This window comes from Balaenoptera acutorostrata, chromosome 5 (assembly GCF_949987535.1).
Source record: "Balaenoptera acutorostrata chromosome 5, mBalAcu1.1, whole genome shotgun sequence".
NCBI classification, from domain to species: domain Eukaryota; kingdom Metazoa; phylum Chordata; class Mammalia; order Artiodactyla; family Balaenopteridae; genus Balaenoptera; species Balaenoptera acutorostrata.
Window position 1 is genome coordinate 107,469,205 of NC_080068.1, and position 12,268 is coordinate 107,481,472.

Here is a 12,268-nt window from a genome sequence, read left to right on the forward strand (position 1 = left end):
AGCGGGGAGAGCGATTCATTTTACCCCAGGGTTATGAAGGTCTCTGCAGAAGAAAGGGCCATCAAGAAGCTTTTGGGGAGAAGTGTGGATGGATGCTGTCCAGTGAGTGGGCAGAGAAGGGAGCCAGGGCTAGGAAGCGGGCTGAGCAAGATAAAGCCAGAGGTCTTCCCTGAGGGTTTTCATCTCATGCCAAGGAGATGGGAGTCACTGAAGCAGCAGAGGGTAGCTTGGCCCTGTTCTAGAAGGACTGCCCAGGCTGCTGTGTGGAGGATTGTTAGGAGCTTTGGGGCTAATCCAGTAGGAATTTCGTGAAGGCAATTGCAGTAGGGATGGAGAGGTAAGAAAAAGTGGGAGAGCTGATAGGGTGGTGTCTAAGGAGGTGGTGGTGGGAAGAGGAGGGTGTAGAGGATCAGGTCTACGGAAATAAGGATCCCAGAATGAGAACAAGTTGGGAGGGAAGATGGTGAGTGTGGCTTGACCTCCTGAGTTGGAGATGCCTGGGGATGGAGAGTCTCCACTAAGCTCAGGTAGGATCACATGGAGAGCGAGGATATTCTCGGGATGAGATGGCTAAGTGAGGGTACTCAGCCCAGATTCCGGTGGTGCCTAGACTCCCCTCAGCAGTGGAATATCTTGTCCGTGTCTGCACGTTTCAGGCAGAGGATTGATAGTTCTCATAAGATTCTCTAAAGTATTAGTGTCCTTCACTAACAGAGATGCTTCTGGTCCAGGGGTGTGTGTAGAAGGGGAAAAGAAAGGAGCCTCATGCCAAATCTTGGATCTTGCCAGCATTGAAGGAGCAGGAGTCAAGGAGAATCGAGACAAGAAGCAGAGCATGGACCTTGAAGAACCAGGAGAAAGTCATGTCATGGATGCCAAGGGAGTCACGAGTTTTTCAGAAGAACAGAGTGGAAGTCCTGGTTCTCTGCGATGGGAAGAGAAGAAGCGAAGCTGCTTGGATGTGGAACTCTGTTTCCGGATGTGCAGGAATTCACGGATGATAGTCCACATTCTCTGAGAGCAGTTGGAAAGGAAGTCATCTGCTGGGGCGAGAGGGGGCAAGAGCAGGGTGTGAATGTGAGGGAGGAGGTGGCCAGGGCAGATAAAGGGTTTGCTGAGCTGCCACGAGGCGCTTGAGACAGGACACCAAACTTTCGAAGAGGTGCCAGTTCGTACAGGTGTGGGTTTTCTCCCAGCCATGCCCAGCCCCTGAGAGATGGCTGGCCGGATTAACTCAGAATTTCAGGTCACCGTCTCTCTCCACCTTTAGCCACAGCAAGAAGGTCAGCATGGGCTTCTGGAGCCGCTAAGCCCTGACCCCTCCCACACCCTGCCCAGCAAGCAACACCCATCTCAGCATCTGAGAGGTGGAGCCAAGATGGAGAAAATCACAGCTGTGGGAGTTGAAGGGACCTGAATCAAATATGCCTCTGCTTCTCGTTGCCTCTGTGACCCTTGTCGAGTGACCTAACTTTCTGAGGCTGTTCCTTGTCCCTCCGATACATATTTCATCTAGAAATAAAATGTGTGAAGCACGGAGCCTGGCTTATAACCTGCATGCCGTAAAGAAAAGTTGCTATGACTATGGGCATTGTTGTTCTTAGAGCTCTGGAAGGCTGCAGTGACAAAAATTTAGCCCCCAACGTTCTAAACCACTTGGCGATTCCCTACTCTCTTCCTGATAAGACGGTGGAGAAAGGAAAAAGATTTGAAGGCAAAATGTTTTTATGGTCATCGTCATCTCTGTCATATTGTTATTTTATACTTTTAGGACAATAATCAATATTTAAATGGCCATTCATGCTTTCATTTCCAGGATGCATTTAATCCCCTTTAAAGATCTGGAAGCTTCCAGGAGCGCATTGTCGAATTTCATGCACCCCCCACACTCCCCACCCCACTGCCGGGCAGTCTTTCAGCTGTTTGAGCTCGGGGATCTCATGGTACTTGCCTTCCTTATCAGCAGCCTGTTGGTGTTTGCTGAAAAGCCACCTTGAAACTGACTGGCACCTACAAAGAGGAACCTCTGGAGAATGTGATTGTTGCCAAGATAACTTTCTCCAACTTGTAGAATTGTTTATAATCTCAGTTTGTGATAAGGGGTGAATAGTAATGTCCAAGCCTGAGCCGGACAGCTTTAAAGCTTTCTTAAATAAGTTTTCTCCCCCCACCTCTTGCATCTCATTCTCATTTCACAGATGGAAGCTTTCTGGAAACAGATGGAAAACATCCAGCACTTTCTGGTGGACCAATTTAAGTGTTCCAGCTCCAAAGCCCGACAGCTCATGATGACTCTGACAGAAAGAATGATTGCAGCTGAAGGGTTATTGCGTGATTCTCAGGATTTGCAGGCTCTGGTAACGCTGGAGGGGGCAGGGAGGGAACGTGATATTCCAACTAGAGACGTGGAATCCGGAAGCTTGGAGCACCGTAGGGGTCATTAAGTTCAACACCTGCAGATTGTAGAAAGGGATATAGAGGCCAGAGAAAAGCAGTGTATCCTTCCATCCCTCCATCTGTCCATCAGTCATTTATCTGTCCGTCCATCCATCTAACCATTCCTTTAGTGGAGAGACTGGCCTGCTCCACGTCACTACAGCATAGGGCACTGGTTCTCAATCCTGGCTGCACGTTGGAGTTATCTGAGGAGGTTTAAATGGTACTGATGCTTGGGTCCAAGATGGGTCCCCACCCCAGAGATTCTGACTTAGTCTGGATTTGTTAAGGTTCCAGGTGACCACAGTGAGTAGTCATAGTTGATGCCCACTGGTGTGGATGGAGCTTCGGTTAGCTCTCCTGACGGCCCCATGTATCACCTAGGGGGCTTAAAATAATGCCCATGTTCTGGGCCTCTTGCACAGAGATCCACTCTGATTGGTCTGAAGTGGAGGACCTGGCATTGCTGTTTTTAAAACTCCCCAAACAATTCTGATGTATAGCTGGGAATGCAAACCACTGGCGCAGAGGAATCCACAAATCCAAGTCCGACTTTGAATCTAAGCTTAGCCACCTGAAGCTGTGTGATCTCGAAGAGGTTACTTAACCCCTCTGAGCTTCAATTACTGTACTTAAAAAAGGTGGTCCCCAGGAGTTGCTGCAGGCAGGGCCCGGGGAAATGCTCGGTCACTGTCGGGTTTTGTTGTGGAGGTTTCGGTCTAGCCCTGCTGTGTGCAAAGTCCAGGGCACTACCCACCCATTTCCCCTTCCTCTGACCTTGAGAACTCATGAATTACATCTCAGACCTGTGCACCTGCCCAGGTCACTCCTGACTCAGAAACCTGCAGCAGCCGCCCTGCCCTCAGCTCAGAGACTCAGCTCCTCAGACCTGAGGAGAAGGCACTGCTGAACGGAGCGGTCCCTGCTGCTTCTACACAAACTGCTCTGCTCCTCAAAGTGTGGTCCGCAGACCGGTAGCATCAGTGTCACCTGAGAGCTGGTTAGAAATGCAGAATCTTGTCCCCCCTCCTGAATCAGGATCTGCATTTTTAACAAACTCCCAGGTGCACGCAGCTGTTTGAGAACTTTCTTTGCTTTTGCTTATCACGTACACACGTATAGTTTCCTTTCCCTCCTCGGCACTGCTGAAAGATAGACACACAGATATTTCATTCCCAAAGAGCAGAGGAGCCAGCTAAGCGACTCACCTAGGACTCCCATGTTGCCTAATGATATCGCTCAGCCTGTGCCCCAGGCTTCCTGGTTTGCCATCCAAGGCTCTTTGAATTGGATTTTGATTTGCTAAGGCTGCCGATATGAATGCTTATCAAAAAAGAAAGACTTTTTTCCTTTTATTCTTTTTTTCTTTGTATTTAATTATTATTCCATCAGCAGGATATTGATGCAGAAAAAAAATGTATCCTTAGCTGACTCTGGCCCGAGTGTTAGCCGGTCACTTCCAAATAGGAAGAAGGGAAAGAATTTTCTCCAGGTTATCTGTAGGCCTTTTCTTCTGTCAGCATTTCATGAGCACCTACTGTGTGCCACGTCCTGTTACAGGAACAGTGTTGCAGACTGGAGCTAGAAACCTGAGCTCATCCCACAGTTGCCTTTTATTAGCTGTATGACGTTGAACAGGTTACTTAACCTCTCTGTGACTCAGTTTCATCATCTGTAAAATGGGAATCTGAATAGCATCAGCTCTGAGAGTGTTAGAAAGTGGACAACATGTAAGACCTTTAGAACAGAGCCTGGCCCAGGGGAAGTGCTTAGTATGTGATAGCGATTAGACTCTGGCAGGCCAAGTGTCAGCAAACAAAATAGACATAAACAAGTCATCGTAATGATGTGTGGAAAGAGCTACAATCTATGTTTGTACAGAGAGGGACGGGTTGACTCTGCCTGTATGTCAGCGTATGTTGTTGATAAACTCCAGAAGAATTCAAATTCTCAGGCTGGAGACGTCTGAGCACTCTGGCCTGGGCAGTCGGAATGTGTCGCATGGAGTTGCTGAATATCAGAACTGGAAGAGCCCCGGAAAGGGCCCCAGAGGTCATCAGAATCAGTTTCTAGGGACGCTCGAGAGAAAGAGGATGCCAGGAGGGATGTGGGGGCCTGCTGTACATAATTATGACGACAGCTTGCATTCACGAGCACCTACTATCTTCTGGTTGCTATTTTAAGTGCTTTACCTATTTTAACTTATTTAATGCTCACATCCACTCTGTAAGTCAGGCGTAGGTGAGGACACTGTGCCCAACGTCATGCAGGTCTGGAGCCAAGTTTGAGCCCGGGCACGTTTGAGGACTGGCTACAGCTCTCAGAGCCAGCAGTGGCCCCCTCGCCTCCCATGCAAGTCCCTTTACTCCTCCCACCTTCCATCTGATGCCCCTCTGCTCATGCTCACCTCTCGACTCTACTCCTGTCTTTCCTTGAATATAAATCCAGAGGTTGAGCTGTCACTCTCCAGCCGGGTGGCCTGACCGTGAAGCCTTAGAGGTGGCTGCTCTGGGCACCGGGCGCTGTCCCCCACGCCCTGAGCCTCACTGGATCCCATGCCGTCCACATCTGCACCGAGCGCTTATCCTCTTGCGCCCTCTAGTGGTCATGGGCCCACTGACGGCCGTCGGGCTTATGTAGTTGGCGGAGAGGAAGGTTCAGAGCCGCTGTCCCTGGGCTATTTGGGTGGCGTTCCAGAATAAACTTCAGTGCTCTTGTCCATAACTGGGGGATCATTGTCCTTGCCCTGTTCACACGTTGTTCAAACACAGACCAATGCAGTTCAGCAAACAGTGAGGCCCAGGGCTGGTTACCGGGTGTTGCAGGTATGGCCGCTGTCTCAAGGGCTCTCAGTCCAGCCTGGGACTATCCCTGCGATTAGACAGAGACACAGGAGCAGCAGAGACAGGAGGAGGGGGCCGTGGAGGTGGAGACGGTCAGGGAAGGTGCCACACAGCGCGTGAGGATGAGCAGGACCTGGCCAGGCGGGGGAGCGAGAGGAGGCCGGGAGGGTGTTCCATGCAGAGGCCCGTGTGTGCAAAGGCCGGGTGTGCTGGGCAGCCAGGAGCAAGGAGGTGTGTGGGACGAGGCTGGAGACTCTGCCAGGCTTGGTCCTGAAGGGCCTCGTGCACCGTGCCCAGGAGTTTAGACTTGGTTTGAAGGCAGTGACTGCAGGGTTTGGGCCCCAGGATGGCAGAGCCACGTTTGGACCTCAGACAGGCCCCCTGCCTGCCGTGCGGGGCGGAGCGGAGCGGGCAGGTGGGAGGCTGGGAGAGCAGGGATGGCCCTGGGCAGTAGCCCAGGGTGGAAGTGACCAGGGCCTGAGCTGGCTGTGGCTCTGGGCCAGCGGGAAGGAGACGGAGTGGAGGGGTGTGAAGGAGGCAAGGGTGCCGGCGTGGCGGGGAAGAAGGGCGGAGGCGAACTCAGGCCACCGTGCTGGGGGTCCTGGGGGCCCACCCCTAGGTGGGAAAGGTGTCCTTCTGAGGTGCAGGGCATGCAGCTTTAACGTGGTGCACATGCTCTCATTCTACAAGGTTCCTGGAGCGGCTGCTCTCTGAGACGCGAGGACAGGAGATGCAGACCTGCAGGGTCCGCCCCTGCCTCTGGTGGACATTTCCTCCATGGGGGAGGCGTCTTGTCCGAGAGCCGTGTCCTAAGTGAAGGACAGCGTAGTAGGGCAGCCAGGCCTGTTCTAAAGTCTGACGGCTGGGGTCACCCTCCAGGTCAGGCGTACCCGGAAAATCTCTTTAATCCCCAGCACTCAGGTTCCCGGAGGCTCGAAAGCCAAAAGTCCCGCGACCTTTATTGTTTCTCCTAATGTTTCTCCTCCAGGGCTGTGGAGGCCCGAGGCCCCGTCGACTGGGGAGGGATGACAGTGGGAAAGGGGGACTTTCCCCTTTGGTCGTGTGCATTTATTAAATTCCTCCCCAGAAGCGTGGCCCACTCACCGAGTACCAAGCGCTTTCCACGTGTTATGCGGCGTCAGCCTCACCACGTCCCTGTGCGGGACCATTTTGTCCCCATCTGAGGCGCAGACACAAGAAGTTCGTGAGAGCAGTTTGGTCTGTGCTCTGCTCACAGGGAGGTGGGGCCCCAGGACCAAGCCTGTGACTGTTTACAGACCTTCATGGCCAAGTGCTGACCCAGGGCGTTCCAGCCCGTTGTCGCCTGTGTTCCTCTTCTTAGGACACCCTGGAGAGGACAACGGGGCGGGTACACGTGGCCAAAACCATTGAGTTCCTGAAGCTGCAGATCCAGGAGGAGACCAGGTGCCGCCTGGCCGCCATCTCGCACAGCCTGGAGCTGCTGACCGTCGAGGGGAAGCTGTCGGGGCGGCAGAAGGAGGAGCTGCTGACCCAGCAGCACAAGGCCTTCTGGGAGGAGGCGGAGCGCTTCGGCAGGGGTGAGCGAGTGGGCCAGGCCTGGGCGCCCGGGTACCCCGTGTGTGCTGCAGGCTGTGTGGGCCAGGGCCGGTGGCGGCACTTGCAGGTGTCGGGAGCAGCTCCCGTGAGACTAGCACGGGCTGCCATCCCAGGTCACCTCCTGGGGTCCGGGATTGCCCACTCCACATCGTCGTCAGTGGTTCAGGCTGCCAGAGAAGCACCCGGAACATGCAGAGGGCAAAGGAGGCGGGAACGCCCAGAAGCCCTGCATGTGTCACGGGCCCGGCGCAGCTGCAGGTGGGTGAGCGTCGACAGGGGTCAGTCACGTGGGGCAGGAGAGGAAACCCAGCGTGGCTGTTTCCCACACGCGCTACTGCTCCCGGGCCCAACCCTGGGAGATGGGCAGATCAGGGCTCAAGACATCAAGGGCATCTGGGACTCAGTCCAGGTCACGCCGCTGGTGGGACCCGCAAGAGGAAACCCAGGTGTTTCACCTGCAGGAGGTGACCACATGGAAAACTTTCTGTTGGCTGGCACTTTGGACCATGTAGAATCTGAATGCATCTGGCCTTGGGGGTCACCACACACAGTGGTCTGGGCTTTATCAGTGGGAAGAGAGCGGCTGGGATGGGAGGGTGAAGCAGCCGCCTAGGTGGGGCTCTGTTGAACTTGGACAAGATGGGGGAGACAAGGAGACAGTCAGGGGTGGAGGGAGGACCCCAGGCAGAGGGAGGACTCCGGTCTCTCCTGGCCACCTGGCCACACTCTTTTCTTTGGTGCTAGAGGCTAAACAGATTCTCAGGTCAAACCTAAGGAAGTGTGCCTGCGTTAGGGCAAGTGCAGAAGGAGGTATGACGTGTGTGTGTGTGGCGGTGGGGATGGTGTGAGATGCTGAAACCAACGCTTCCAAGGACTGCAGCCCCCTCGTCGCCAGGCCCTCACTTGCTTCAACAGCTTCTTTGCTCAGCACCTCCCCCAAAACCCAAGTGAACAGAATCTGGCCAACCTCTTCCTTGGCTCTACTCACAGGAGCCTTCTCTGGGGTCCCACGCTGCCCGTGCCCCCTCTTCCTCCTCCCCCCACCCCACTGCCCCGGCCCTCATGCAGCATAATTTCTTCTTCTGCATTCCTCGTCTTCCCTGGACCATGAGCATCTTGAGAGCTGGGCTGGGTCCTGCTCACTGGTAGACACCAGTTCCTGGCCCTGTACTTGGCACACTGCTGGGGCCGAATGACGCGGGTGGGCTGAGGGGTGGTTTTAGGCCCCGCCCCTCTCTCCCCAAGTTCACCTTCCCCTGCCACAGGGGGCCTTGCCCTTGGGTTCCCCCTCCTTCTCTTCTGCTGATCTAATAACTCACCCTGGCAGTTTTTGACTCTCCACTCCAGTCTGACATGTCACTATCTTCCTGAAGACTCAGGCTCTCTGTACCCTGTGTCACCTGTCCCTCCCTCTGCCACCTACCCCTCCCTCACACTCTTTTCTCCAGGAAAATACCCCTTTGTTTACTTCTTGGTCAGGTTGGCTGGCCGCCCTGCACAACAGTTACATAAAATCTCTTATGTTGCTCTGAGCCCTGGGCCCCAGGGGGAGGGCCCTGAATGATAAAACCAGAATAAAAAGGGGGCTTGCCCCAGAGTTTCTGCCCCTCCACGTGCTGGCAGAAGCAGCCAGTGGAGGTTTTGCCAGGGGAGCAACCTTGTTTCATTTCAATTTCAGAGTTTGTCCAGCGAGGCAGAGACCTGGTCAAGGCCTCACTGGTTCACCAGGCGGAGGGGATGGCAAGGCTCACGCTGGCCCAACAAAAGGAACAGAGGAGCTTCCTGGCCACGGCGCCGCAGACCGCCGACCCCGAGGAGTTCCTCCAGGTGACCTGCTCCTGACTCGCTCCCACGTCCGTGGGCACAGCCATCCCAGGGAGCCACGCGGGTTGATCAGGGTGGCAGGAGGGGGCTCGGCCCCCCACTACCGTGCTTGGGAAGCCAGAGGCTTTGGCATCTGCCAGACAGGAGGTCTCTCCTCGCCTCCCACCTGTAGCCCAGTGACCTTAGCCAGCTCCCCTGGGCTCTGCATCCCTAGCTTCCTCGTCTGTAAGCCAGTGGCTCGAGCAGCACCGCCCTCACTGGGATGATGGAAAGACGGTGGGAGGGGCCGTGGAGAGGACTTCACACAGATGGCGGAGGGCAAGGGCCCAACCTGCGATGCAGACCAGCGTGCAATGTCCCCAGAGGGGACAAGCACGTCCTGGATGTAAGGCAGCCTGTCACACAGGGATGGGCCCCCTCGCTGGGTCAGGTGGCAAGTCAGGGGAGGACCCTGCATGTGGGGCTGAGCAGGCAGGACCAGGGAGGTGGCCAAGCTAGACAACGCTCATGGTCTTGACTGGGAAAAAGACAAGGGGACCGGCTGGAGGGCAGGAAGCAAGGTGCCACCCTGCTTGAGGGATAGCAAGTGAGCTGGCATCAGCACAGGCTGCAAGGACCAGGGCTTGCAGTTCGCAGAGGGAGAGCAGGACTCTGCCTCAGTGTTTCCCTGTTGGTGGAGGTGGGGCGGGGGTAGGCAAGGCTGCTTGTCAGTGGCCGTCCCCCAGACTTGATAAGCATTTGGGTGCTGAGGCAGCAGGATCTGGGTTTGGATGCTGGCTCTGCCGCTGTGTCTGGGTGACCTTGCTAACCCTCTGGCTTCCTCATCTGTGCAATGGGAATAATAGCACCCACCTTGCCGGGTTGTTAAGACTCAGCCAGACCAGTAAGGGGCAGCCGTGGCCTGACTGTTTCTCTGGGTCCTTCTGCCCTGTGCTAGCATTTGCTTGTCTCAGCTCTGCCGAGGGGATGGCAGGACTGTAGCTGGGTCCAGGCTCAGCGCAGAGCCCAGATACATGCCCTCCTTGGGGGCCAGCATGGTGGCAGCGGCTATACCCCAGTGAGAAGCCAGCGTCCAGAACAGAGGAGAGGTCTTCACGTCCCTGGTTCCCTGGTCCAGTGCCCTTCCCTGCCCACAGAGCCTCCTCCCAGGGCCCACGCCTGGGGTTCCTGGGGTTTGTCATACCGTGGGGTGGGGGACTGTTTCTGTCTTTAAGAAGATCCATTTGAAATGAGAGTGAAAAGATACGATTATACAGCAGTTTGTTACTCTGAGATTTCTAGGCCCTTCTCTCTGACATCACATTGCTCAGTGCAAGTCCTGAGCATGGAGACGGTGACAGCGTCAGCTCTGCAACCCAGGACTTCAGCACAGCCAGGACCTGGTGCTCAGGAAACACGGGACCAAGGAGGGAAGGGTTGAGCGCATGCATGCATGCATGCATGAAGGAATGAGGGAATGACTGAATGAATGAATGAATCAATGAATGATGGATGGAAGAACAAAGGAACACATAATTGAAGGAACAAAGAAATGAATGAAGAACCAACAAATGAAAGAAGAGTCAAACCAATGAATGAAGAAGTGAAGGAAAGAATGAATGAACACGTGAATGAATGGATGGATGGATGGATGATGGATACAAAAGAACAATTGAATGAATGAACAAACAACAAAAAAGTGATTGAATGAACAAGGAACTGATGAATGAGCGCAGACTTTGGCACCACGTGCAGCCCCTCCCTCTCAGCTCCCCTCCCGCTCTGCCACCACCAAGGCCAGAGGGTTCTAACTGCCTGTCCGTTGCTGTTGCTCCTTGAGCTGGGGTTGTGTTGGCTCCCCATCTTCCTTCCAGGGACCCCTCCTTGTCCTTCAAGACTCAGCTTACTCATTTCCCCGCTGGGGCCTCTTCCCCTATAGCTGCCCCCTAAGAGGAGTACACCCTCTGGGGTTTTGCCTTGCGGTGCCTTCTGACTGTGTCTGGGGCATCTGGTCCTCGCCCCCCTGTCACTCTGCTGGGCTCCTCGAGGTCCACGTGGTCAGAGCCGAGTCTGGCTGGCCACTGACCACACTGACCTCCAGTGGCCCTGCTAGGCCTCGGGCTCCGCTGGGTGGGCCTCCCAGGGCCTGGCTGGTGGTCCCCAGCAACTGAAATCAGAAAATGATGTCTGGGTGGCTTGTGGCCAGGAGAGAAGGGTGACGGGGGTGCTGGCCGCACCTTCTCCTGCTGGGTACACAGACAGAGTCACAGTCTGTGGTTTTCCTGGAGGTCGGATTCACTGGTCCCGGCCTCAGCCACAACTCACAAGCCATGAAAGTCACATATATCCCTGTGCCTCAGTTTCCTTGTGTATAAGTTGGGGTGAACATCCTTCCCACCTGAGAGGGGGGGTCAGTTGAGGTTTTTCTGGGAAAAATGTCAGCATTTTCGTACCAGATTCAGCTCCTGTTTTACTCACAGGTTTTTCACGAGGTCCTGGAGAGGCAGAGGCTGATTCGGAGTGACCTGGAGGAAGAGGAGAATGTCAGCGCCGCCAAGGCCGTGGCCGCGCTCTGCCAGGTATGTGGTTTCCAGGTTGAGACCGGCAAGAAAACCTCAGGATCTGGGCGTGTGTGAGAACCTCACATCCTCCTGGGCCGGGGACCCCGAGACCCTCTTTGGCAGAAACCAGGGAGGGAGGTTGGTCCAGGTCACATCTGAGGCCCCTTCCATTTCTGAGGTGCTCGGGACCCTCACCTCCTAATGTCCATAGAGGCAAAGGTCTTTGGAAGTCAGCTCACCCAGGATGAAAATAGGCCAGCGTTTGTGGGCGTCATGAGTGTAGAGCGGTGATGAGGAAGGAGGGTTGGGCTTGAAACGGAGGCCTAAGTTCCAGTGCTGGTGCCACCTCTTTCTCCCTGGGCAACCTCGTGCGGCTCTGGAACGACGGCTGGCTTTGAGAGAACGGGAGAGAGCCCCTGAGCCCTCCAAAGCCAGAGGGGCTCCCGGGATATGACAATGACCAAGACAGGCAGAGCTCCTGCCCCAGGCAGGACCCAGAGCTGCTGGGAAGGTGGAATGTGGCCCCGGTCAAGAAGGAAGGTGACAAGTGCCACCGTGGTGGGGAGCACCCTGGAGAAGGTTCACCTGGACCCAGAGTGCCTGTGTCTGCGTCCTGGCTCTCCTCCCTCCTCGCCGTGCGGCCTCCAGAACATTACTTGGCCTCTCTAGTCCTCAGTTTCCCCATCTGTGAAATGGGGCCAGTGATGCCCACCTTCATGGTGGTGGTGTGAACACTGAATGCACGTGAGGCCCTTGGACAGCAGCTTGCACCTGGGACATGCCCAATCCGAATTGGCTGCCCTTACAACATCCCTGCTGATGGGTGCAGAGAGGAGGGTTGAGAGACATAGGGGTGAAAGTGAGGTCAAGGATGGCCATCCGCTGGAGGTGATGCCTGAGATGGGCTTTGAAGCAGGAGGTGGGCTCCAAGTGGACCAGGAGTCAGGGGGCAGCCCAGACAGGACATGAGGAAGGACAGGGAGTGCAGCCCCTCGTCACGATGGCGACTGTGCGGGGTTCAATGGTGTCTGTATGAGTTTTCAGAGG

At 55.2% G+C, this 12,268-nt stretch overlaps 1 protein-coding gene across 6 annotated transcripts in view; it reads left to right on the top strand.

Annotated features, from left to right (window-relative positions):
- Positions 1-12,268, top strand: part of EVC (EvC ciliary complex subunit 1) — an 87,947-nt gene that overhangs the window by 31,497 nt on the left and 44,182 nt on the right. For 5 of the 6 annotated variants that reach the window (XM_057546415.1, XM_057546412.1, XM_057546410.1 and 2 more), the window contains exons 8-11: positions 2,199-2,357; positions 6,622-6,838; positions 8,536-8,684; positions 11,141-11,239. In XM_057546415.1, coding sequence (XP_057402398.1) covers positions 2,199-2,357; positions 6,622-6,838; positions 8,536-8,684; positions 11,141-11,239 — 624 coding nt within the window. The remainder of the gene's footprint in view (positions 1-2,198; positions 2,358-6,621; positions 6,839-8,535; positions 8,685-11,140; positions 11,240-12,268) is intronic. The other variant, XM_057546413.1, reaches the window with a different exon arrangement.